The 28,000-nt window shown below is 37.5% G+C and overlaps 1 protein-coding gene across 3 annotated transcripts; it reads right to left on the bottom strand.

The window, feature by feature from the left end:
• On the bottom strand, positions 1 to 27,653 carry PTP4A2 (protein tyrosine phosphatase 4A2). Of its 3 annotated transcripts, none has more exons than XM_081057277.1 (7): positions 27,250 to 27,653; positions 13,317 to 13,452; positions 12,190 to 12,885; positions 9,555 to 9,647; positions 5,077 to 5,207; positions 3,692 to 3,766; positions 1 to 2,699 (listed from the first exon to the last, which is right to left on the bottom strand). In XM_081057277.1, the coding sequence occupies exons 3-7, from the start codon at positions 12,283 to 12,285 to the stop codon at positions 2,591 to 2,593; spliced, it is 504 nt and encodes a 167-aa protein (XP_080913403.1). In that variant the 5' UTR covers positions 12,286 to 12,885; positions 13,317 to 13,452; positions 27,250 to 27,653; the 3' UTR covers positions 1 to 2,590. The 3 variants fall into 3 exon arrangements, with proteins under 3 accessions (XP_080913403.1, XP_080913405.1, XP_080913404.1); XM_081057279.1 differs by lacking the exon at positions 27,250 to 27,653 and adding an exon at positions 14,565 to 14,652; XM_081057278.1 differs by lacking the exon at positions 13,317 to 13,452 and having other exon boundaries at positions 27,250 to 27,635.
• Positions 27,654 to 28,000: the final 347 nt, after the last annotated feature.

Below are 28,000 nucleotides of genomic sequence, written 5' to 3'. Positions count from 1 at the left end.
AGCATGTAAAATATGTTTATTGTTCTTTAAAAGGGTTCAGGGTTTGGTTTTAAATCAGGCTGCACACCTTTCATCAGTCTGACATCTCTCTCACCATGTCAAACTGCTTCAGCTAGCAATACTTCATTAAATCCAAAAGAAAAACCTTTTAATTTTCAGAAAGAAAATCCAGTTCTGAGAACAATTAACATTAGTCTGTAATTTAAAACAAAATGAGAGCTAATGTTTCATGTTGCTTTATTACCCTTCTCATACAGAACCAGGAATGTAATTTTCCTAACTCAGGCAGGCACTGATACGGTGGACACTGCACACACGCACGCACGCACGCACACACACATACACACACTAACACACACATTGTCTCTCTGTCTCTCCCTCCCCCCAAACAACAAAAATCAGAGCATGTCAAAGGAAAAAGGTTTGTTATGGTATTGATCAAAACCCTTGGAGGCAACAGACAGTCTATCTGAGCTTAGAAGATATGCTGTTTTGATCTTGAGCCTATGTTAAAGAAATCTATTGTCATGTTCTGAAATAATTTTGGGTAGTACCATCATTTTTCACTTTAAAATCCTAGAAACAATTTCAAAAAAGCATTATTTTGCTTTGTTTTGTGGAATGGGGAAGAGAGAATCTACAGATTTTCATTTCGTTAAAAAGCAAAACAGCTCCAGCACAAGAGATAGGCAGTTCACAGAGCCAGCCAACGTCTGAGGTATCATCACTGAGACAAAGTCCTGGTCCATTCCTACTGGCCTAGCTGATCCTAACAAAATGGGAAGTTTAGGGCTCTGCACAGCAAATTCCAGCAGGACAAGATGACCCTAAGTCTTTATTCAAATCCTTAGAAGCAGAGCACTATGAAGCATACTACTGTGTTTCCCCAAAAATCAGACCTAGACGGACAATCAGCTCTAATGCGTCTTATGGAGCAAAACTTCATATAAGATCCGGTGGTCGAGTCTTATATGAATTTTTGCTCCATAAGTCGCACTAGAGCTGATTTTCAGGCAGGTCTGATTTTCGGGGAAACACGGTATTTAGATCGAGTGCAAGAGCCCCTGATGGTATCCTTCAACTTGCTTTGTCGATGCAGCCCGGTCACAACTGCCTTCCACAAAAGAGCAGAAAGACAGCTTTTTTAGATCAGCACATTGAACCCAGCAAAGAATCAGCAAAAATGACACTACACCAATTCCACTAACAACAGCCCCTCCTGCTACTGGTTGTTGGGCTGCTCTGTCTCTCTCCTACCCTGTTAGGGCCTGTGGACACATACTCACTAGGCATTGTTGGTTTTGAACCAGCGATTTTTTTTTTTTAATCTCATAAAGAACCTAGTAAGAAAATAACAAGGCAATCAGTGGTTAAACTGAACTGTACATAGAAGGGGCAGTTTGGAAAATACCCATCACAGGCATTTCTCAAGTCCAAAATATTGTGTCTTTGCTGCTACTCCTCTGACTGTTCCTGAATATTCGGAGTACAAATATGTCCTAAACTAAAAATTTTAAACTACCAGCATTCTCTGACATTAGACAGAAAGTCAGAGTAATACTACAGCCCACAATTCTACAAGGTGTAGAAAGTGTGCAAACTCTCTGCCCTGGACACATCTTTAGTGATGGCCTGGAGTACTCCCCTTCAGCAAACAAAAGTTTCTGGGATACTCACTTAGCTTCATTGGTTGGAAAAGAGAAGAATTCGACTCTCAGCTAAGTTTTTTGAGAAAAAAGAGACTCCTCTTAATAAAATGCCACTTCCCCACTAATTTACCAAAACAAAAAACCAAACAAAAGGCTCTTGGCTACTTTGCCTAATGTTGAATAGAGTTTTCAAGAAAAGAAACTAACATGAACACCCCATCATCAGCAAAGACTAAAACCACCTGGATCGTATAATATATATGCCACTGCTTTTTTTGTCGTTTTGTGGGGTTTTTTTGGTTTTTGTTTTTGTTTTTTTGTTGTTTTATTTTTCCCTTAAAAAAGCCCCAGGTGGGCTTAAGGCTGCCAGACTGCACACACATCTACAGCAACAAGGGCTTCTCCTATTCCATCTACAACTTGTATGGGAGGTGGGGGGAGGACTAGGGGAAAGGAGAGAAGAGAGGAAACATATGCCCCCTGCCCCCCACCCCCCAAAAAGGAAAGAAAGAAATCCTACAACAGGAAGATCTATGTGCCAAGCATAATGGAAGAGTGTGCTCCCCAAACAGATGGTTCTGCACAGGCTGATGTTCTGCTGGTTTTCCTTAGAGACCTATTTTGAAAAAGTTAAAAAAGACAGGAGATTTTGAAATAATTCAATCCTGGCAGAAATTCAAACTCCAACAGTAGGAGCAAAATCATCCTTCACTGAATTAATCCCTTTTTTTCTTTCTCTTTTTCTTTTCTTAAACATTTTATTCATGTTATAGAGGGATTTCTTTTTTGTTTGCTTTTTTCCAATCATTAGGAGAGTGGTTGAGGAGTACTAAATCCATCACTACTTTGATGACACAGTCAAGATTCCAGATTCACATTTCCAGGTACCAAGAGTCCCCTCTAAATGCCACAATCAAATCAGGCTTCGCTTATATTTCTTCCTACTGAACACAGCAATGCCCATTGGTATCTCTGAAGCGTAATCGCATCTTAGGTCGGTATTTCTCCAGGTAAAGCAGCTGTTTGGAATTGAATGCTCCCCTTCTTTTTCTGAAAATACAAGAATGGCAAACTTTATCACGTAAAAAAAGAGAGCTGCCTGATTCACTAAAATGCATTACTTATGGTCTAAGGCCTTTCTAACTCTACACAGCTGAAAACCAGCATTTTTCCCATACAATTATCACTTTTTAAGTTGAAACACGAACTCCCTGTGCCTCCCTAAAATTAGACAATTTTCTTTGCTGACTCTTATTAGTCTATTAGTCATTTAAAAAAGGTAAGAATGGTTTATCCAGAGACACATGACTATACTCTTCCCAATCAGATTAATATTCTTCAGATTAGAATTGGTATCAAGTATTCAGGATGCATGAGTAAGTATTTATATGAAGTAGCAGGCACAGATGGCATTCCTTGAAATATGTTACCTTCCTAGAGCTGCTACCATTCATTTCATGCCCTCTGTCAGAAATATCCTATTTTTTCTTTTCTTCTTAAGGGAAAGGGAGAAAAGGTAAGAAAATAATTGCCAAAGAATTCTGGACAGCAAAATAGCATGGCCCATTACTCCAGACTGATGCCAAAATCAGTCTGGGTACTACAGTCTGATTTTGTGCCTGAACAAGTAAGTCACTTTAGAGTCCTAGGTGATTAACTACTCCTCTACAGATTCTGCCTTGCCTCTTTGTTAGAGAATTGCATTTTTTAGGTATTTTCAACATCCATTAAAAGATACACGAGATCACTGACACGCTACTATCTAGGTATTCATTTTAAAGATTCCTAGATATTCAAGTCATATACTGGATATATTCTATAGTGGCCAAAATTTGCCACCTAAATTAGAATATCTTTAAATCTGAAAGCCAGTAACATTATTATGAGTCTCTTTATCACGCGCTTTTTGATATCTCCAAACAAACATTATTTTAAGCCAAAGACAGCAAATTATTCCATACTACAAATGGATACTTTCCATAATTCCTTCCTCTTTTATGATCTTCCTTTATGTGTTTCTGAACATAAAACTTCATACTCACTGTCTTATAAACTGAACTGCATCTTCGTACTTCATTCCACATTCAATTAAAGCAAGTGCAACCAGCACAGGTGCCCTGTAGTGAGAAACTCATCTGTAAATATCCACATGACTTTGGAATTACAGGACTTTTTTAAAATCCAGGCTTACGCATTACCAAAACAATGCAAAGATTTAACTTCTCTTTTTCCTGTAAGTGTACTAAAATAGCTGATACTTTCCTATACAGTAAAAATATCTGTATCATTATAGCTTCCATGGTATTATTTATTTTTAGAAAAGCACTAAATTCTAAACTTTTATTAAGCTAGGTTTACTCTTTAAAACATCACATTGTAGCTCAAAATTTCACATCATATGTCAACAAAAATTCTTCATTAGTCTTTAACCATTATCACATATCAATTTTAGTATAGTTTCCTATCAAATATTAAAAAGATGCCAGACTTCTTCAATAAAATCCTTTTTATGAGCTAGGAGAGTCAGAGAATTGGTAATTAGGAACATTCTCTCTATATTTTTTAAAGATGTAACAAAGGAAATGTTAAAAAAAAAAAAAAAAAAAAAACTTCACTACAGGGCACTAACTTTGGACTACCTAACTAAAAATAACCACTAGTTATAAAATTGCCCCAAGTCAAGTTCAAGTATTACCTTCACCCTTCACAATCAGTACTGAAATTTCTAACCCTAAAGAAGAAACTGTACTACACTAAACTGCAAAAAAGGAAAACAGCAAACAAAAGGGCTGAGCAGAGGTAACAACAGGCTGAGTCACCACCTCCTTGAGGCAACAGCAGCTTGCACTAATATTTTGAGTCAAAGTACACATTGTAAGTTGACATTTAATCTGCTGTTGATGAGAGTATTGCAACACCATTCCATGCAATGCTCGAGGAAAAAAGTTTTAAAATCAAAGTTAATTTTCATTCTCCATACATCTCTCAGGAGTTTAAAGTTCAGCCATCTGCTCTCCACCTATTAACTTCCCATTCATCTCAAAATTAACCATGTATAGATTCTTCAAAATCTAAAATTATTTTAATTTTTTTGCCCATTTCAGAGACCTGAACCTTGGATTACTTGAAATGGGGAGAAAAAGAAAACATACTGAATTAAGGCTGTATTTTTAGCTCAAAGATAAGGTTATTATTACATTAAGTCAATTTCAAAACAACTTCTGAACCATCACCCACTAAATCTAATATGGCATCAGAATCAGACAAGCAATGAAACACAAAAAGTGGCTCTGAGAAATCACATACCAGCTTTTGCTCTCATTTCCTTTCCTTTCAGGCAATTTAATATTTAGTGTAACAAACCCAAATTTCTACCAAAGTGAAATTTTTGATAATGAATTCACAGTCAGAAGGGTTAAGAGCTTACCTTCCCAATCCTGCAACACAATGCACTGCAACACAGCAACCTGGCTCTTCACGAAATTTGGTTTTTAATAGATTTAACCAATCATCCACTATCTGATTAGGGGGTGGCGCTCCATCATCAAATGGCCAATCCTGGAAAGAAAAATATTTTACATTGAACTGATTGTTTCCTCCAGGGTTAACATCCTACTGCACAATAGCTGCACGGTACACAGGGCAGGCCTAATTGAACAAACTATACTATATATACTTATTCTTAATAACACAACTCTGATCACTGCTGAAAAATGATCCAAGATCGAAATTCAAGTGTGCCAAATAAACTTTCTCAGTATAGTCAATGTCTAATTTTATTTTATGGAAATTTCTTATCAGTGATAAGAAATTAGTGTTCCTCAAATATTTTATATGAATAAAGCAGTAATTAGACAAAGAAAACTAATTAAAGCCAAGACAAATTAAAAGAAAATACAACACCTGTCAATATGACTTAAAAGTCCACTCTGGCAAAGAAGTATACCAACTGATATCTTATTGGTCTCTGCAAGTATTTTTGAGGTTTATCCCCCAAATAGTTCTAAGATATGACATCTTTTCTTTAGAGAAAGGTTCTCTGCTAAGAAATCTCCAATAGTTAGCACACTGTAACAGAAACATACTACCATCTTTGTGCTTATATTTTTGAAAAAAAAAGCCAAGTAGCAAATATTTAAATATTTTTAAAGCTCTGCCTAAATTACACATATTCCATTTAACAAGCACAGTGCCATATGATAGGGTATTGAGCAAATAGAGACCTTTTTCCCAAGTATTCCTTTCTTGTTATATCCATCAATTTGGGTTGTTTTTTAATTAAGACCAGCCCCACGTGCATTCACAACACAGGCAGGGGTTTATTTTCCTTGCTACCTAGCAAGAGGGTCCTAAGAAACAAATACCAATCAGCTTTGAACAAAGGGGACTCACATTTTACATACCCTCTCTTCCATCTAGCTTCCAGGGCAGAAATGCAAAAACAATGGGGTTTTTTTAAAAGACTATTCTAATAAGATTAGATAAGGACACTTTAAGATATTAGAGAAGGAAAAAGAGAAAAGTGACAGAGCACTCATTATTGGCTCCACTAAAACATTTCATGTAGCTCATTAGCCATGACGGTACATTATGTTTGATTTGTCAACAACACCCCATAATTAAAGGGTTGTCAGTCTTATCATTATAAATGTCACTAGAGTTTAACTGTAAATAGCATTAAAACCAGTAAGTACCTTAGTTGAGAGCTTACTTGCTCTATAATCCCTAAAATGCATCCAGTTAAGAAACAATATGAAACATGCTTCACTAATTCATATAAGCAGTTTCTACCAAAAAATTATTTAAAGTAATAATTTAGAAGCATTTGACTTCAAATTGACATAAATGAAGTCACCATTAGTCCTTTCCACTGTGCTTCTGATTTGTAAGAGCATTGGTGAAAGGATTGAAAAGTCTCATGTTGGGGATATTCTCTTATAAAGTGTCCCAAACCCTCTTCCCCTAGCAAAAGTGAATTAACAATTCATCTTAAAATCTGTCTAGGAAAAAGAAATTCCAAGCTTAATTTTAAATGTCTTTGTTTCTTCAACTTAAGTTAGCCCTTTAATTTTATGATCATAGAAATTTAAAACAAAACAAAAGCCTAGATTTAAAGGCCTGGAATAAATCCCAGACCTATCATTATCGTCTACAAACTAGTTCAAGTTATTTAGTTCATTTCTATTTCATAAAGGTGTTCACCAATATTATTGGTTCAAACAGACTATGGTCAATCACAGTTCATTTTCTCACCCTGCCATCTGTCAAAACAACGGATTTCTCCTCTAACCCCTGGAGAACATACAGTAGTCCTCCCTTATCCATGGGGGAATATCTTCCAAGACCCCAGTGGATGCCTGAAACTGCAAATAGTACCAAACTCTACATATACTTTGACACTACGTTTTTGTCCTATACATACATATCTATGTTAAAGTTTAATTTATAAATTAGGCACAGTAAGAGATTAACAACATTAATAATAAAATAGAACAATTATACTGTAATAAAAGTTATGTAACTGTGGTGTCTCTCTCTCTCTCTCTCTCTCTCTCTCTCTCTCTCTCTCTCCAGTAGTTTTTATATTTTTCAGTCTAAACCTATCCCTAAATCTATATGTGTAACCACCTCTTACTTGCAATAAATGGCTTGATGTCACTTGCTTTCTGGTGCAACACACTGCCACCAATCAGAACACGTTTTCTATTCATGTTTTCCACCCACAAATTTAACACCTTTTCCATTTTATTTATCCAGTACTTATCAATGTACTGTGGCTGTAACTTACGCAGTCTGAGGTACAACAGCAAAACTAGCACAAATTTCTTTTTCCTTCATCACAATTTCACAGACAAAAGACCCATTTTTACTGTGATCTTAGCAACCTTAGCATAAGTTTTTTTCTTTCCTTATTAAGTCGAGAACTTTTACCTTTTCACTTAAAGGAAGCACTCACTTCGCAGTTTCTCTCTGGCATATCTGAATTGCTAGTATCACTACTCTTGCCCTTTGGGGCCATTATTAAGTAAAATAAGGGTGACTTGAACACAAGCACTGCAATACCATGACAGTCCATCTGATAACTGAGGCACCTACTAAGTCACTAATGGGGCAGATAGCATATACAGTATGGATATGCTGGACAAAGAATTCACATCCCAGGTGAGACAAAGCAAGACTTCATCACACTACTCAGAACGGCACACAATTTAAAATTTATGATTTGTTTATTTCTGGAATTTTCCACTTAATAATTTAAGACCACGTCTGACCACAGGGTAACTGAAACCGTGGATAAGGAGGAACCACTGTACTCACAGGGAAAAGAACTTGTATTCAGCCTGGTTTCAGAAGTTAAATTTTGGGTTTTTTATTTTTATATTGTGGGTTTTTCTTAATTGGGGAACATTGGGGAACAGTGTGTTTCTCCAGGGCCCATCAGCTCCAAGTCATTGTCCTTCAATCTAATTGTGGAGGGCACAGCTCAGCTCTAAGTCCAGTTGCTGGCCTCAATCTTAATTGCAGGGGGCGCAGCCCACCATCCCATGTGGGAATTGAACGAGCGACCTTGTTAAGAGCTCGCGCTCTAACCAACTGAGCCATCCAGCTGCCCCTCTGGAAGCTCAACAGCAGCTCCTTGTCTTGAGTCTAGCTGTGGAGGGTGCAGCTCACTGGCCCATGTGGGAATCAAACCGGCAACCCTGTTGTTCAGAGCTTGCGCTCTAACCAACTGAGCCACCCGGCTGCCCAAATTTTTTAATTTTTTTTTACACAGGGCTACATTTTACATGTTTATATTTATCCCCAGTGATTTCCAGATAGGAGGCCTTAAAGTCATTTAGAAATGGATTTGCAAGCAAATTACTGCCATGCCATACTGCTCAAACACATTTTTTAAAAAACGTAATACTTAGCGATTTAGTTTTTGTGTTTTCACCAAAATGGAGGTAAGGAAACTTAATGGATAAGACAGGATGACTGCCTTACCAACAGGACATTTATTTTCTTTGCATGAACTATCTGTCCAACTATTGACGGATACAATAAAGACTATAGAACTACCTCTCAATAAAAAGTACGAACATAACCTCATACCAGTATCTTCTTTATTATTTTCTTCCTAATCAACTACTTAAAAAAATCTCCAGTTCTCTTCCTACTATACTACTTTCCCACAATCAAATCAAATAGCTCTAAAACACCTAAAACTACAAGGTCATTTCATTACATGCTCCTGAAATTTAGACAACTATTTAGGGAAAACGGTATAAAATTTTACCTAATCTGAGGCTCCTGTTTTCAGTAATAAAATAGCATATATAGGGGATAGGAATTTAAAATAATTCCAATTACTTTATGTTCAAACTGAACTATGAAAGAAATCTAATCACACAAGTTTCTTAGGAACCTACCAAAAAGTATCAGAAACTATGCTGATAAATTTAGAGCAAGATGCCTTCTCCCTCTCCTTTCTTATCTTCTTCTCCCACCTTTTTGTCCCCTACAAGTTAACCACAAAATATTAAGTAACTAATTTGTATTTGCAAGTGATAGAGAATATTTCCATGTGACTTATGAATGTATGATGGAAATTACTTTCAGCTAGATTCAAACCAAGAGCCTGGAAACAAAAGCTAAATATTGCATTAATTTCCTAGAAAAAACAAAATGCAGATTTCCATTTCCTTGAAGTGTTCACTAAATTTTACTTTCTGTTGGTTGAAAATACTCTGCAAGTGTAGAATTTAAGAGCAAAATGACCAAAACTGCCAATCCAAAGGAATTTAATGGTTGCTATGAACATTGTATCTCTCAAGCAACCTATTACGTGCCAAGTTTTAAAAATATCTATGTTTGAAAGGGATAACTTGTTTTTAATGAAAAATTAAAACACTACACACTCACTAGAACGTGGATTCCTTCTTTTTCAACTGGAGCTTTATCATATGTAGCATCACAAACTCGAACCAAAGTTGTCACTCCATACTTCTTAAGTTCCTTTAAAGAAAAACAAATATAGGGGAACTTGCTTTAGAATCTACAACCAAAGCTTTAAAAATGTACTATTATAAATTGAAACAATGAGATATCATTCTTCCACAAATATCACTCGTTGTGGCAACATATACAATGGACGCTCTTGCACTCTCAGTGAAAGCATCCGTAAGACTCACCTTTACAGAGGGCAATTTGGTAGCACAACACAAACACTTTAAAAGTACACATATACTTTGACCTAGAAATTCTACTTCTGGGAATTTTTACTAACAAAATAATTAAAGATATACACAAAGACTTGGGTGCCAGCACATTCAGCACAGGCTGTTGGGAATGGTAAAAAGCTGGAAACAACATTAATGGTCCAAAAAACGGGAATGATTAAAGTATGGTACATCCATAAAGAATACTACGACCGCCATAAAAATACTAAAAAGGTTGGGGAAAGATTTTTAAAAATATACAGTGTGATCCTATCTGTATCTGTATTTATAAATATAATACATATATGCAGAGAATAAAACATCTAGAAGTCAGGTATTAACAGTTAAATATTTTTAAATTGTCTTTTGCTTATCTGTATCTTTTATGTAGTAGGTACTTATTGTTATTTTTAATTCAAAGAAACAAGTAAGTTACTTTGAAATTACGATTTAGAAAGTGGTATGATATTACAAAACCAACTAACACACAAACAATTACAGCCAGAAGCCATACTCCTTTAAAAACATTCCTACAGAACTCCTAATCCAGTGACTACCTATCTTCAAGGGGCCACCAGCATCTTTTTATAGTTGCAGGAGGACAGAGGCCTCTGCCACTTTTGGAATCTACAGCCAAGGAATCCACAGGCTTAAAGGTGACTGAACAACCTAAGGGCACATGGGCCTAGAATCAATTTGTACACTGTATACACAAAGTTAAGAAGCTCAAGGACTTGTGAGTACAGGTAACCGCCGTATAACACAGTTGCTAGGTTCATAAAAATGCCGTGTTATGTGAATCCATGTTATACGAAACAAAGAACAAGGACAAAAAAGGGGGTTAGGTTCCAAAAATTAAAAAAACACACTGTTTTTATAATTAAGAGAAATATCTTTATTAAAACAATTTTCACCAAAAGTATGACATATTAATATGTATTAAATAATGTTTTCTTTGTCATCACTACTAAGCACCATTAACCAAGGACGTTTTCTTTTTGATAAGATACTTCATCCTCTGAACTTAATACTCCCCGAACAAAATGGATTTAAAATTCTAATAAACTTTAAAATTCTGCAGTCAAATCTGATATGACATCCACACTTGAATGAAAAATTTCAAATGAGATATTTTTTGCTCTTAAAAGCTCTTATTCCGTTCCCTGTTATTTGGGGTTTTCCCTAATTCTCAAACCGTGTTAGAGTGAAACCGTGTTCTAGGAGACCGTGTTGTACAAGGGTTTCCCCAGTTCTCGAGCAGTGTTATAGAAGTGCCGTGTTATAGGGGGTTACCTGTATAAGGGTATAAGCAAGAACTGTGATATCCTATATTATGTGGTTAAAGAGTAAAGTTATTTTAATTGTTAACGGACTTTAGTTTTCACAGAAAGGCCTTCTTAATAAAACATACTCAGGAAAGTTGTTAGAATTATACTAAATCAAGAATTAAGAAGTTTCAAAATACAAATAAAATCCCATTGAAATGAACGTCATAGTGGCCATTCATTGAAAGGTTATGGTCAAATTTTTTATGGTAAATATCTGTGGCCTTAAGCAAGTCAAAACCTCTTTTGCATCTGTAAAATGAGAGGGGTAGATTTAGAATCTCTAGCAGTTCATCCAGCTCTCTAGGTATACTCTATAAAATACGTCAACAGAAATCAGTCAAACTAAACAACCATGGAATGATTAACAAGCTTACATTCAAATGTTTGTTGAATGAAGTACAAAGAGTTCTACTACTACCAATAGAAAAATGAAGGATCTGATGTAATACTGCTATCTATAATAAATACCTTTCTTTCCTCCAAGTTTCTGGACACTTGTAGTATATGATAGTTATTATTGCAAAATAGTTCTGGGGTAGCTTTTTATCAAAAGTGATTAGAATATGTGAGGTAGACATGAGTTTTAGCGTCAGAGACAGTTCTACCATGAACGTTGTGCCTTTAGGCAAATTACTAAATCACTCTGAGCCTCTGTTTCCTCATCTGTAAGAGGGAGATAATAATGGTACCTATATCTCATAGAGGTATTATGAGGAATAAACGACATAATGCATAAAATTGCTTATTGTAATGCTGGGTACAAAGTGTTCAAAAGTGTTCATTATTTTTATACTAGATAATTTCTAAGGTCTCCCCAAATTCCATAAATGTTCTTTTAAAAATCTGTTATAACTAATCTAACCCAATTCAAAGATTGGTAGGATAACCACCCACACTCCGATCACAAAAATAAATGGCTTTGTGATGAGATTTATTTGTAACGGTGTTAATTTTTAATGGAACTTTACCTAATCCAATCCCAAAAGTAGATCGTGCCACCTACAAACTTACCTCTGTGAACTTGTTGAGGGTAGCATTGGTAGGGTTGTGAGTTATCAGAAAACGCATGTTCTCGTAAGAGATCTCCACAGGGGCTGGACGGTTCATTATGGCAAAGAAAAAGTGTGAGCGTGCGTGTGTGAGTGTGATGGGAAAGAATTTTTTTCTTTAAAAATAATCAATAAATCTTGAAATGTTTCACAGCAGAAAACATTAAAAAGACCACTAAAATGCCTATTATCAATCAGTGTTTTCTCTATTCAACTTGTTTATTCTTTAAGAAGCTTCTCTCTTCAAGACAAGCAGAAGTATTTAGAATCCACTTGAATCCAAATTCAACTTGGGCCTCAATGTCTGCAGATGGATACCTTCAGACTCCAAAAAAATCCAACTACATACAAAACTAAGCAGCCTTTACTACATTTAGGCACTAGTGAAACAAGTTAAAAGTGTGGGTCACTTTCCACTTTTGTTTACTTGATGCTTAATTTTACTGGAGTCATTAAAAGAAATATGCTTGCAATAAAAAAAAAAGCCAACTATTTCTGAGGCCAGATTCGGTGTGCAGAGTCTTCAAGGCAATGTTAATTATGGCACATAGAACCCCCAAGCTCACTTGTCAGCAAAAACGCTGTGCTGAGCCTGGCAGAAGTCTGCCCTCACACTCAGAATCGCCATAAATGTGCAACGTATATTCCAACGAAAAACCTGGAAGAGAAAAGCATAAGTAAAATGAACTGAAGGTTGATAGCATCATAAACACAATGCCCAGAGACAAGAATGCATTCTTTATGAGCCCAAAGGCATCTGAAATGTCACCAATTCTAAATTATTGCCATCTATAGAGAACAGGATAAAAGCATATACCAAGAGTTTTAAAAGCCAGAGATTCAAAAGTCAAGTATGTCTTTCTTTTTTCAAAACAGGATCCAACAAGCAAAGTTTCTGTGCTAACAAGATTCTTTCAAACTCCAAGTCATTTTTAAATGATTAAAAGACTCTTAAAGAAAACTTCCTTCCATGGAGTCTTCATAAAGTTCACATCGATCTCCTTATTTTTTGGCTTTGACGATTGAGTCCTTCACATATATTCTTTGCTTAAAATAATATATATCTATAAATGGATGGAGGATATTTACCAAAATTCCACTTTGAGGACTTAATTCTTTCCATCCAAAGTATATACATTGGCCCCCAATTAGGATACTAGTCCATAAAGTACTTCTTTCAAAAAATTATCTTCTTTTCCTCACAACTCTGAGTAGTTGTTACTACCTACGAGGAATGAGGAAAAAGGATCAGAAAAGTGAAGCGACTTGTCTAAGGTGAATGAATTAGTTGACCCCAAATTCAAACCCAAATCTTCTGCTAGTTCCGTGTTTTTCCAATGTACCATAATGCCAGCTGACTCTAATGTGTAAATCACATCCTCTCATTTTCTAGTCCAGTTTTACCTTTTCACTATTTCTCACATCACTACCTCAGGAATACAAAAGCATTTAAAGGTCAATGACTTACACAGTATTATCCTGCCCAAATACTAATCCCTACCAAAAACAAAGTAAGAAAGTGGCAGAATTTAGTATTTTAGGCCTGCTGCTTCGAAACACAGTCATCTTTATAAGCCCGCTCAGAGTGTCAACATAATCACAATTCCTCTGGAAATAGGGACAAGATCTAAATTCTTTCACTTGCCTCTTCCTTAAACTACCAATAAATGCTTATTTAGAAGTCTCTAAAAAAAGATAACTGTGACCAGACCAAAAAAAAAAAAAAAAAAGATAATGACTATAAAACCATTTCAGGAAGAAACTGAATATAAATTAGAAAGAACCTAGGCTTACAAACTTTGAAACCTATTCATCTATCCAAGTCTTTTTTATGATATTCTTATGGCATTTTATTTTGTAAGTTACATACTTGTGGTAATATTACCATGGACACAAGTGCAAAACTAAAACATTACTAAAATATGAAAGACAGATAAGAAATTCAAAATGGGATTCTAAGAATTTCAATACCTCAGAAGAATGAGTTACCCACCACAATAAACGTGCAAAACTTCTACTCTCAAACTAAGAAAAACAAAAACACATACCACCACCACTCTTCCTCACTCATAATTCTAAATTCTAACTGTAACCCTAAAACATAGCCGCCTTCGATTACATATTTCATAGAATACTCCTTGTAAAAGTCAAGAAATTTTAAAGCTAGAAGAAACTTAGAGATCAACTACTCTAATCTTTAAAAAACAGATGATGTTTGGAATCCAGTGAGGTTAAAATGACTTAATAAGACCACATACTAATTAGACGTAGATCAAGGACAAGAGGCCAGGTCTCCTAACTCCCTATTTTTCTTTCAATTTTGACTAATGGAGGTACCCATTTATCTTTCAAGTCATACTCTTTTTCATATAAGTGTAACTTTTCTTCAAATATTTGCTTGGAGGTTCATCTGCAACTCTGTGACCTTATAATAAGGGGAGAAAAGATGATTAAAGTAAGTACTCAAAGAACAATGGTTCGCACGCAATGCAGAGCAAAACACAAGGAAATTCTAACCTGTTTGAATCCCTTTGGTTTAATGATGTTATCACAGCTAATATGTGTGTCAGCTGAGTAAAGGCACTGAAAGACCTGCATTGTAGTGATGGCCAGGCACAAAAGGTTACAGCTCTAGCATTAAGTTTTCTACCCAGTCTCCAGTGTTTGTCTGCTCAGCAAACAGAACAAGCTTTATCCCATCTTATTCCTCCAAGTTCATTTTGAAAGGACAACTTCCAGGGATAAGGACAATTCATTATTAGATTTTTAATTCTTAACACCATACTGGGATCCCTAGCAAAAGAACTTCTGCCAAATGAAACAGTGTGTTCTATCAATGTTAACAGATACATGATAAAAGTAAGCTTCTGTTTCTTCCCCCCACCCCAAGCATTCAACTACATCCGCATCAACAGTTAAATGCTTTTGCACCTGTCAATTCAGATAAACTAATGTTAATTCCTGTGACACCCATAAGATTGCAAAGCAAACAGTCCGTAAAAAAATCATAAACAACTTACCACAGCTGGAAAGTACTCAAAATTGTTACAGAACCCTATATTTTAGCATAAACTCAGCACCTGTACAGCTTACAAAAAAACAATCTTCTAAAATTCTCTCTGGCATTAATTGTGTTCTATCCACATAAATAAAAATTGATTTTGTTTTAATTTATCAGGTGATGAATAAGCAAGGTTTACTTGACATATAACAGTGGCCAAATTCAAATATGCACCCAACTATTCTCTCCACCCTTTATGTTTATCTTTTATAAAACCTAACTTTTAAAATGTTGAATTTAGGACATTTCCATTTCACAGGCAACATTTTTATTTTTAACAAAAGAATAAACTTCACTGAATGATTAGAAAAAATGGCCTGTGGCAAAGAAGTCCTTTTAAATTGAGGAGGAGGAGGAAGGGTAAGGAGAAAGAGAAAGAAGAATGAAGGGGGCTGGAAGGGAGCAAGTAAGCACAGGCCTACCAAGCTAAGGTAGTGCACTGCCAATAAGACCAAGTCAATAACACAACAGAATATTTAAAACTCTAAAGAGGAATATGTTCGAGTTTAAACGGCCAGTGTGAATATTGTAATGCTAACATCTACCTACGTAGATGAGAATCAAAAACTAACACGCATAAAATAATACGATATGCATTCTTAAATAGAAAATTATGCAGCGGTCAAAAAGAATAAAACAGATTTATATGAACTGTTATGGCAAGATGGCTGAAAGGCACTAATAAATGAAAAGGGCAAGGTATATAAGAGTATGAACAGTATATATAGAAACATTTGTGAGTACTGTGTATGGTTTCATACCCATGGACTGTCTGGAAAGTTACAAAGAGTGGTTGCCTGGAAGGGAGCTGAAGGCCAGGAGTATGATTTAATTTTTTTTCATACTTTACTTTTCAGTTTCCATGTACATATGCTACCTTAATTTTTTTTTTTAATGCTAGGGTGATAAATAACACTACAATAATCTACAATCTCATTACATTCGTAACAGTGCTATAACCATGGGATTACAAAGAGCCTGAAGGTAGTCCCTCTGTTCCAGACAGGCCTGTACCTACACAATTTCAGAAAGACAGTTTTCTTCTTTGTTTAAGAAACTAATAAGCAAGATTCAGGTCCTGCTTTGGCAACTGTAATTCTAAGTTCAAATATAAACAGAGAATTCAAGAGTATGAGAGAACTTTTAACCCAAACTTTTGAAAATTCTGTCAATCCACTCACATCAAGCTTTCCACTGAGAAATCACCTCTTTCCAAATTAAAGCAAATGACACAATAAACCCTCTAACTTGATGGGTTATGCCAGTATTCACCAAATTAGCACATTATATATTAATGCACAATAAAGAATTATAGAGGTACGAACATAAAATCTAAAAGCAAAGGTCAAACAAGCATACATTTACTGTTACTTTTCTTACCAAAAATCTACAGGAAGTCATGCAAATTTGAGTCAGCTTGGTCTGTACAAACAGGCAACATGAAAGCATTAATACTGTATATAAAACTAAAATCTTACAACAATTTTTTCCTAAAACAAATTCATTTCACTTCAACAAAGACACCTGCATTTCCTTTAACGTATGAATAATCTGTTAACAGTAAAGAATTCATTCTCTGAAGTTAGACATTTTCCTTGCAATTTGGCTAAGAATTTATTAATTCAAATATTTACTGGACATATATACACTACGTGTCATATATGTATTATATACTGTGTGTCACTTATAGTTGTAGCAAGAGCAGTAAACAAAACAAACAAAAATTCCTGTCAGGATGGATCTTATATTTTAGTAGGCAGAAAAAGACAAAATATGCCACTGCTATGGAGAAAAATACAAAGCAGGGCAATTTGTAGTGCTTCCAATTTTAAGTAAGGCTATCAGGAAAGACCTCACTGGAAAAAGTGACATTTTATACAAGAGCTGAGGGTATGAGCCAAATAGATGTTTGAGGGAACATTCTAGGCAGAGGGATTAGCTGTTGCAAAGGTTACGAGGTGGGGCCATGCTTGCAATGTTCTAGAAACAGCAAGGGATCAGTGCTACTGGAGCAGAGAAGGCAAAGGAATGAATAGGGTCAGAGAAATAAGAGAGCCTTATGGGCCAATGTTAAGTATTTGGCTTTTATTCTGGAAAAAAATGAGCTTCGAACAAGAGTGCCCATACTACTCTGTGGAGTTAGATTATCTGAGTAGTAGGGGAGGAAGCGGGAAGGATCAGATAGGAGCCCGTTGCTATACTCCAGGAAGACACAATGGTATAGCTTGGGCCCGGGTAATAGCAGTAGAGTGCATAAGAAGGGATCCAATTCAAGATATACTTTGAGGTGGAACCTGAAGGATTTGTCCATAGACTGGATATGGGATCTGTGGGGAAAAAAGTCAAGGCTCTGAGTAACCGTAAGAACTGAGTAACTGTAAAAACCTAACAACATTCAGAGGCTATTCCAATAGACATAAAATCTTCACAACCATCAAGGAAGAAAAGCAGAGAAATTCCTCTGTAAAGTACTACTGTATCTACTGCATCTTGACCATTTGAGAGAAAAACTATCTTAAGACTTGTAAACTAAAGAGAACTCAATTTTGCTAATTAAACACTCATCTTCTGGTCAACTTATCTCAAACTGAAATTTTACTCATCTTTCATAACTTACTCCCTATAGAAAAAAGTTCTATTCTCTGTGCTACTTATCTTTGTTCAACCCTCTATTGCTGCAAACTAAAATTGAATAATCTCGCTCCTTGAACTTAGAAAACTCAAATTAATGTTAGTTCTCCTGCCCTACCGGCTATAGTCCCTGGAGAGTTGATAAAGAAAGAGGTACCCATTAAATTCTGCACAAATTAGGATCCAAAATATATGTAAACAAGCTAAAAATAGCAAGATGCTTCTTTACTCTAAAAAATAGTTTCACAGTTACTCCCTTGGTTATTCCCACTTTTCCACTTCCTCATTTAAGGAGGGAACTTGAAAATCAAGTTCCAGTACAGAAATCAATAATCAGTTCTATAAAAAGAAATTATGACATTGATGGTGGGAAAATATTTTAACATTTTAGAACCAGCAGGAGATCTGTGGCCCGTGGCCTGCCACTCAGAAAGGAAAGGAAAGCAATTAACCAACAATCACACCTGCTTCTGAGAACAGTGACAGTTATTTACTGAAGTCTTGTGGGCGCAGTTCCAACACAAATGAAAAGGGAGTGGTTTTCAACTTTGCATGTACCCTGGTGATTAGTTGTCCTTTTCTAGTAATTTCTACCTCTACGAATAACTGTAAGACAAAAAATTGCATCAAATATTTTCATGCCACACTTGAAAATATTTACTTTTCAATTTTGTACTCCATTGTTCCTTTAAAGACTAAAAATCCTCCAGCTAAATCTCTTATCCAAATTATTTTTCTTTTCATTAATAAATTTAAATGGAAGTACTAGCACTGCAGCCAATTTTCACTTTTTCTAAAAAATTATTTGAATACCAGCAGTAACATTAAAAATCCCAACAGCACAATTCTAATATTGGGCATGAATCTTGTTTTCAGTGAATCTCTTAAAAATTAAGTTAAATAGCTCTATTAAATTGATTCTATTTATTCAGACTTTCATTTCCAAGGAAAGGTATCAGGGCTACCCTCTCTATGGACTTTAGTTTATGTGCATTTTAAGACTCCCAAGCCTCTTTATTATTAAGTTTAAGCACATTCTTTTTCTAAACAACTATGGTAACCTCCTTCAGACAATAAGAACTATCTCAAACTCAGATGCATTCCCATAAAATTAAGTCCCAAGATTTGTTTTCTTCCTTCCTTCCATCCTTCTTTCTTTAATCTCAAAAGGCTAATTGTCCTAAGAACAATTTAAGTCTTAATGATCTTAATTTAGTTTCCAACATCACTATACATACACAAACTCAAGAACTACTGAAGCAATTATTTCTTTAATAAAGAAATGCATTTAAGAGTCTGAACTTCAACTGTAATAAAGTCAATTCAGTAGAAAAAATCCAAAAGGACACCTGGATTCACCCTGTCAACACCACTCCGAAATGTTTTTCTGAGCTATATCAGGACAGTTAGAATGACTATAACAGCTGCGACTTCCCTGAGGTTGCAAAATAGATACTTGGAAAAAGGTTATTTGAATCACCTTTCAAAATAACCTACAGCACAGGAGAAGCATGCAAAGCAAAAACTTCCAGGCTATTGTTAGCATTATTTAAAATATATGTTTCAGAGCTTAGCAGTTTATGGGTCAGCTTAACTCTTTCATTTCCCTATTTTGTCAAATGTATCAAGTCTATTTAAAGGTCCTGTTCAAGTATCTACCATCAAAAGGGGGGAAGGAAGCTCTTTATGTACAGGATACGGAATAAAAACATTCCAAATTACGTCTTGTCAGCACAAATTCTTTTGTTTGAGCCCCAGAAATTTTTCTGCTGTTAGTGCGTTTTGGTCCAAGTTTCCCCTAAAACCGGGTAAGTTACACTTCACTTCCTCTCCTAAACTTGCTTTTCATAAATTACATTATATACTTCACAGCCATCTCTCTATGTACTGAGTATAGTACAAGATAAACAGACAAGAACCTAAATCATAATATTTGGAGCTGTTGGTGGCCTTTAAAAATATACTCCCTACCCACTATTTGCCCAATAATGGCTTGATGTTTATTTCCATAAAACACAACACTCACAATCTTTAAAAAAAAAAAAATGTTATTTCACTTTACATAATAATATGAAATAAAAATGGTGAAATATCTCAATAAGGCCGTGTCAAGGGGTTATTATTCTTTGCTCACTAGCTTCGAACATGGATCCCCTTCCTTTTCCCACTTGAAGAATGCAAAATTTAATGTCTTGTCCTCTTCCTCCAAATGCTTACTGAGATGAGGGGCAATACATCACCTCTGAATGATGCTAAAATGCAGCACACCCAATCTTGTCAGTATTTGTGTAACTCTGTATACACACCACAAAAACATTATCCAGGATCAAGATCCTAGAACAATCAATGTGGGTAAAAAAATATTTGATGATGGGCATTAAAATTTCACATCAATACTACATACTTGGAAGCTACAAAGTAAAGGTGAGTAGAATGGAGTAGGATTAATTAAGACCTCGGAGGAAAGGTGAAACTTTTATGACGAGACTAGTAGAAACAGTGAAAGGCATGGTAGGTGGCATGACTTGGGAAAAGACCTGAGTCTTTGGTTAGATATCTCTGGGGAGGGCCTTGACCATGTTGAGAATTTCAAACCAATTCAAATCCAATAAAAGCTCTTAGGATTTTAAAAGTAGAGTAGTAGTCAGGAAGTAACTCTTGGCTCACTAAAAGAAAACAAATACAGTTGACCCTTGAACAATGCGGGGTTAGGGGCACAAACACCCACCTACAGTAGAAAATCCATGTATAACTTTTGGCTGCCCCAAAATTTTAAGTTGTCCATCGGTATCCGCGGGGAATTGGTTCCAGGACATCACCACCACCACCACCAGCAGCCTCCCACCCCAGCCCCCGCTGCCACCACCACAGATACCAAAATCCTTGGATGTTCAGGTCCCCTGTATATAATGGTTAGATCAATGCATCCAGTTGGCCCTCTGCAATTGCAAACTCCCAACCATGGATCAAAAACAGTACAGGCATGTATTTTTTTTAATCCACATGTAAGTGGACCCACGCAGTTCAAACCTATGTTGTTCAAGGGTCAACTGTATTGCCCTATTGGTGGGCATCTTCTTCATCTGCTGAGCCAACTCCATAATTACCAACAAACTTCACAAAAACAGTCTCACTACTTACTAAATACTGATAATTGAATTATTTTTCCTAGTCAACAAATGAGTTTAAATTCTACTTGATAACGTCCAAATGAAGATCTCATATAGCACTAGAAAAACAATTCAGAGTACAGTCTATGACTTAAATTTGAAGTGCTTTTTATCCAGAAAGATCGAAATTATTTGAATAATTTAAACCAATCACCAAAAGGAAACTTGTTTGTAACCACACATGTGGAAAAAAGAATAATGTCACTAGAATCTATTGTTTCTCCATCATATCCTTCTCAATTTGCTGACAAATCCTGCTGATGACTCATATCCTTCTGTACTAACCAGCCACTCTGTTCCCTCATGATAGGCTTTTCACCAATAATGGAAAGTAGAAAACACATCAATTTGTTTTGCTACTAAAAGCAGTAAATATCAACATATGCACATAAATACAATTTACAAATATTATAGTGGTACAACCTAGAGAATGTTTCCTGTAAAACAGTGCAAAAAAAAAAAATGTTATGCTCAAATCTCAAAAGGACAACCAGAAGAAAGTAGACCCAATTGTGAATTTGAATTCTTGTCAAATGATACATTAGTATAGAGCCAACATTTTTGACCACTGCAGAAATAAAAATACAAAGTAATTTATCTGATCTGCTAAAGCAAATATATCATGTGTGCATTTTATGCCAAAAGAATTAACATTTTCTGAGAAGAATGAAATTTCAACCCAAAAATACTATGAAAGGAATTAAATACACCAATTCTCTAAAGGTAAAGACTGTTCTAATGGTCAAAATATTTTTTCAAAACAGGCTCAACTAGCAAAAAAAAGGGTCAAAGAAAAACTTAATCTTAAAATTCTCTACAGTTTAAAAAGGCAATGTTGTGCAATGTAAATCTGTCTTCAAATGATGAAATTTAGTTTCTGAACCACTTAAAATTTAGAGTGGATGCCGTGTTACAGAACCTATGGAGAAGAAATCAATGCCGGCAAACAAAAACCATTTGTACTAAAGTCACATAAAAACTGCTGGTATAATCTGTCCATTCCCCATAGTCATTTTTCTGGGAAAGATTTTGTGCCCTGTAAATCTATACTGATTGAACAGATAGTGCAGGGAAAACCACCTTAAGACATTGGAGAAGAGTCATTTTCTCACCTGGGTTCTGGTAACTCCACAGGGTAACTGTGGAAAGTAGAAAGAGTCTGCAATGTTGTGCAGCTTCTTGCCTGGAGGTGCTAGAGTAGTAAGTTTGTGGTACAGTCTAGACCTCTACAACTCTAAGGAGCAACAGATTTACATACAATATCCACTTGAACTCTACAATAAGCACGCCATTAAGTCTTCAAGTCCCGCCTGAGAGAGAAGCCAGAAAGTCAAAGGAACTAGAGAATGTGGTTCAAAGGATAACTGGAGAAAGCTAACAGATACCTCTACACACATACTAGTTCTTAAATTAAAAATGGATAAGAGACACTTCTAATATTCCAGATTACCAAACTCAAATCACCATTTCCCAAGGTAATTATAACTGATGGCATCTACTGTCCATTTAACAAACCAAAGGTACAAAATTATCTGGACTGTAACACCAAGGACTCTTGTTTTTTAAACTTAGAGAGTAATCATCAGTTTCTATATAAACCAACTTGGGTCTTGAGAAAAATCTCAAAGCAGCAACATCCCCAAAAGAGAAAAAAAAACTACGCAAGTACCTGAAGTATCCTTAAAAAAATTTTTTTTCCAAGCAAAAAAAGGCCAACTTCCTTAACATCAACTTAACTCCTACATAGCTCCCTGTAAACTGACTGGAGTTAACCAAGGTGGGGGTAGGGGGAGCAGAGATTTAAGTACTTTAAGCCCCGAGAAGAAACTTTTTTCTATCCACTACCATTTATTTACTGATATTCTAAACTGAATTCCAAAACCTGGGATTCAAAAAAATTGATCTATAAATCAATTTCCTTATCTGTAAAACTGAAAGAATGCCACTTACAGGATTATTATGAACTGTAAATGAGACGATTTACGATTCAACACAAAGAAAATTATCTTAAGAAGGGAATACTGAAACCAAAACATAACATTGGACTTCTCAAGTATTCTAAGACATCAAGAACTCTACCACTACCCTTCTTGATAAACATAACTACCGTGTTTCCCCGAAAATAAGACCTAGCCAGACAATCAGCTCTAATGCATCTTTTGGAGCAAAAATTAATATAAGACTGGGTATAATATAATAATATAATATAATATAATATAATATAATATAATATAATATAATATAATATAATATAAATACCGGGTCTTATATAAGACTGGGTCTTATATCAAGTTTTGCTCCAAAAGACGCATTAGAGCTGATTGTCTGGCTAGGTCTTATTTTCGAGCAAGGTAAGTCTACCATGTTGAACTATACATCCTAATTTTCAGTTGTTCAAATTTTTTAAAGATATCCAACTTCTATGAATAGCATAGCTGATGGTATAGCACATGAAGAAATCAACCTTAGATTTCACTCTTCCAAGAGCAACAGCTAAAAATTAACGTATTGCTTCTCTGCATCTTATCTGTAAATGTTTTTTTCTAGAGGTTTCACTGGTTACCAATCCCACATTCCAACAAAAAGTATAGTCCAAACCCATAAAATAAATCTACTAAATTTCAACTTTGTGCCTCAAAATCAGTATCCTGGTAAGGGGGGAAGAAGAGTGGTAGAAGAGGTTAAAGGGGTCTAATATATACGGTGACAGAATGAGAACTGCCTTTGGGTGGTGAACACACAATGCAAAATTCAGATGGTGTATTATAGAATCATACACTTGAAACCTATATAATTTTACTAACCAATGTCACCCCAATAAATTCAATTTTTTTAAAAAAATCAGTGTTCTGTAATTACTGCATACAGAAATGCTACCGTTGAGAGACAAATTAATAAAAAGTTAAATCCTAAGAAAAAAACTTTTTTTTTAATCTTGTTCACACAAATGTCTTTTCAAGTAAAGTGTAAATATGGGCTTTCAGACTTGTTAAGTTATATGCAACAAGTATTCAAACATTTACTCTTCCCTAGTGCCACCAGAGTTCAATTTAAGTACTTTAAGATGTTGTAAATGGTTTCTGCCTATAAATTCTGTTCATTCAAATTAAATATTACTTGACTGATTCATGGAGGGAGTGGTTTGATTTTTGCTGTTCTGAGTCAGAATATACTGGGTTCAGCAGTTCTAAACAATTTCTCAGTTGTGTAGGTGTCCTAAAATGCTAGTCTTTTCCAACAACTAAATATAACAAACTGTTGTTGCCTTAGTAGAAAAGTCTTAGTGGTAATAATACTTTGAGTCTATTTCAACTTATATTAACAAAGTGCTTTCACTCTATTTTCTGGCTTGCTCTTCACAGTCTGAGGTAAATATCCCACACAGCTGAACCGAAAGACTTTCACAAAGAAGTAATAAGAACTTCTAGCTGACTCTTAGCCCCAATAAATACACTCTTCCTCTTTCCCAAAAAATAAGAAACATAAAAGGCTGCTGAGTTTCTTTAATCAGACTTTCCTTTCCCAGACATGTCCCAGGTGCCTCATAAAAACCTTGTCTCAAAGCACACTCCCTGGGGCCCTAAGAGAATTTCAAGGCAGAATCTCTACCCACATAAAAGCCTAGCTTAGGTCCCAAAGAGCCTCAAGTCAGCATCTCCTAAATGATCCCCTTGCCTCCAGCCAGTCTTCTGCTTTAATTTCAACATCTCTCATCTAAACAAGCTGCTAGGTCACTCACTGTGTGGATGAAAACCTTAAAGTGAGACAACCTATTGCCAGGATAGTAATGGTATGGTGGAAAAATCAAAGACTTTGGAGTCAGACAGATCTGGGTTTTTAATCCAACTCTAATTCTTATTACCGTGTTTCCCTGAAAATAAGACCTAGCCAGACAATCAACTCTCATGCGTCTTTTAAAGCAAAAATTAATATAAGACCCAGTCTTATATTGTATTATATAAGACCCAGTCTTATAGTAAACTAAGACTGGATCTTAAATTAATTTTTGCTCCAAAAGACGCATTAGAGCTGGCTGACTGGCTAAGTCTTATTTTCGGGGAAACAGTCTCTGTACCTGGGACAAGTTACTTAACCTCTTTGAGTCTCTTCATCTCATCACTGGAAGTCAATGAGGGCTCATCACTGTATCACTAGTGCCTGGCAAATAGAAACCACTCAGTATGTGCTGAATAAATACAAATGAGGACACCTACCATTTTTATAGTACTTGTGAGAATTAAATGAAAGTGTAAAAAGCACCTGGTGCATAGTAGGCACTTAATACTAATTAATCCGGTCCCCCACTAAATAGTAACAATATTATTTCCTATTATTTCCAAAAACAAGAGAGCATGCTAGCAATTGAGAAAAAGAATGCTCTAAGGAAAATATAATTTCTGACATATCAATGCTTTTGCCTCTGATTCTATTATTACTATTAAAAGGACCACTCTACCCTTTGCTTATCATATTGAAAGAATCCCAACTTCTAAGAGAAGTCCCATCATTAAGGTATAAAATCCACATCAAGGTACTCTTCATCAAGAACCCCCTACTTCTACAACAAAAGAATCTGGGAAAAGCCCATGACAATGATTAGTCCCTTCACTATCCAATATGAAACAACTTTAAAAATGTCAAAATCACAATACTGGCAAGCAACTTCTCACCATCTTCACCAACACAATGCTATGCTGGCAAGTGATTCTGAAGCCTTAATAACGTATCACTCATTCTGTAGCCTTCATTTCCTTTTGTACATTGAATAAAGCATAACATCATTCACTTCCTGTCTGAAACTACTCTGCAATATAAAGCACGGCAGCAAATAACTACCATATTCTAACCCAGTAGTGGTTGTAATGTGACTGACTCCAGACAAGCAGCATTTGCTGAAATGTCTCCAGTGAAGCTAGAACTGCTAGACACTTTGTCTCTTGACAAATTCCAGGAAATAATAAACTAGCCTATGATTCTTCATCATCAAAGTTACTACATCATCATCATCATCATCATCATTATTTAAGAGCTTTTCTCCCGAAGGGTACGAAAGAACCACAATCTAAAATTTACCTAACCATAAAATACCTAACAATAAAATACCTTTCACTTGAAGGGCCAGCAAGCACTTTACAAAAGAGCCTATGTTTCTGAACACTCTAAAGGCAAGAGCCTAGGATCCTGGGCAATAGACAAGTTTTAGTTAGTTCTCGCAGCCCCAGAGCCCCAGACTAAAATGGAACGACAACCATATCCTTGACACATTTGGAAATTTAAGTCGATATCATGAAACAAGGGGGAAATTTTTACCAAAAAAAAAAAAAGGCACATCCTTTAAAAAAAAAAAAAATCCCCGAGCCAGAAGATGATAATATCACTAGAATATACTCCTATACCCCTTCCTCATGCTTGAACCCAAGAACCCAGGGACGAGATGCTCATGGAAAGAACTCCCCAACCCAGGACAGCAGGATGCCCTCCGCCGTCCACAGCGACCACGGAGGGCCTCCCGGAAGCCCGGTCACACACCGGACAGAGGCAGGCACACCCTTCCCTGCGGCCTCCTCGGCCATTCACCTCCCCAACCTCTCTCACACCGCGCTCCCATTCTCCCCACACTCGCTCACTCACCCCCAGACACTGCCCCCACGCTCGCTCACCTCCTACACTCTCTCATACTCCCCCCACACCGTCCACACAGATAGTCTCCCCACGCGCACTCCCTACCCACACTCCCACCACTCTCCTGTACACTCACCCCCACTCACACACGTTCCCCTCCACTCTGCTCCCAACTCCGCCATCCACACTTTCTACCTCCTACTCCCCCCTTCGCGCACCCCACATGCACACTCACCCTCTCCCCAACTCACACACTCCTTCCGCTTCACACACGTACATTTCCTCCCATCCACAGTCAACGTTCTCTCTCTCACACACACACACACACACACACACACACACACACACACACACACGATGCCCCCCTTCCTCGTTCTCCACGCTTCCTGGCCGCGCTTCCCCCGCCCCGGGCCCCAGCCTGGCCCTCCTTCCGGGGACGTGTCTCGGGCCTGCACTAATGGCTGCGGCGCCTCCCGCCCTCCCTTTCCCGGCGGCCCGGGGAGCCGGCGCGGGGGCCGCCCGGGAGCAGCGCACTCACGCTGGCGAGCTGAGGACTGGGCATTGACGTCCGGCGGCGGCGGGAGCGAGGAGGCGCCTCTCTCCTCAATCACCTCGGCGGCGGCGGCGGCGGCGGTAGCGGTGGCGGCGGCGGCGACGACTCCCCCCCAGCCTCGGCGCGCGACACCCGGCCCGGCCCGGCGGCGGCGGCGGCGGCTCGTGTCCACGAGTCCGTCTTGCTGCTGCTGCTGCGGCCGCCGCTGCGTCTCCTGCTACCGCCGCTGCCCCCACTGCCGCCGCTGCCCTGTGGCGTCGCCTCGCGCAGTGCCCAGCCGCCGCTGCCGCTCCAGCCGCTACCGGACGGACGACGGTTACAACCCAGCCGATTACGCCGCCGCCACCACCGCTGCGCGCGCAGCCGGAACCAGCTCCCGCCGCCGCCCCTCAGGAGGCGCTGTGGGGCGCGGCGCGCGCGCCCGTCGGCCCGCCCCCCGCACCCGCTGACTGGCTGGCCAGCCGGCTCGCGGGGCGGCTGGGCCCGCCCACGGCTCCCGCGGGGCGCTGACCCAGTGCCCTCCGCGCCTCCCCCGCTTCTCGGCCTTCGTGCCGCTCCACACTCCTGGCTGCGGAAGCGCGTCCATGTGACCGGGGACCCGGCAGAACAAGGCCTGGCGAGTTGTTTGCCCACGCGGACCGCCCAGCTGCACCTGGGCTGCGGAGAGGGCCGGAGTGCGCCACGTGACCCACAGGGTCGAAGGGCTTTTTCCCCGCGTCCCGGTCTGTGGGGCCTG

The sequence above is a fragment of the Rhinolophus hipposideros genome (genome assembly GCF_964194185.1).
Source record: "Rhinolophus hipposideros genome assembly, chromosome: 8".
NCBI classification, from domain to species: domain Eukaryota; kingdom Metazoa; phylum Chordata; class Mammalia; order Chiroptera; family Rhinolophidae; genus Rhinolophus; species Rhinolophus hipposideros.
The sequence above is the reverse complement of the archived record's forward strand: the minus strand, read 5'-3'. Positions and strand labels throughout refer to the sequence as shown.

Excerpts from the sequence above, each read along its gene's own strand:
- PTP4A2 (XM_081057277.1), bottom strand. The coding sequence starts at position 12,285 with ATGAACCGTCCAGCCCCTGTGGAGATCTCTTACGAGAACATGCGTTTT. Across the intron at positions 5,208-9,554 it reads AAGAAGGAATCCACGTTCTA|GATTGGCCATTTGATGATGG; the intron begins GTGAGTGTGTAG and ends TTTTCTTTCCAG. Across the intron at positions 3,767-5,076 it reads TGTGTTGCAGGATTGGGAAG|GGCACCTGTGCTGGTTGCAC; the intron begins GTAAGCTCTTAA and ends TTCTCACTACAG.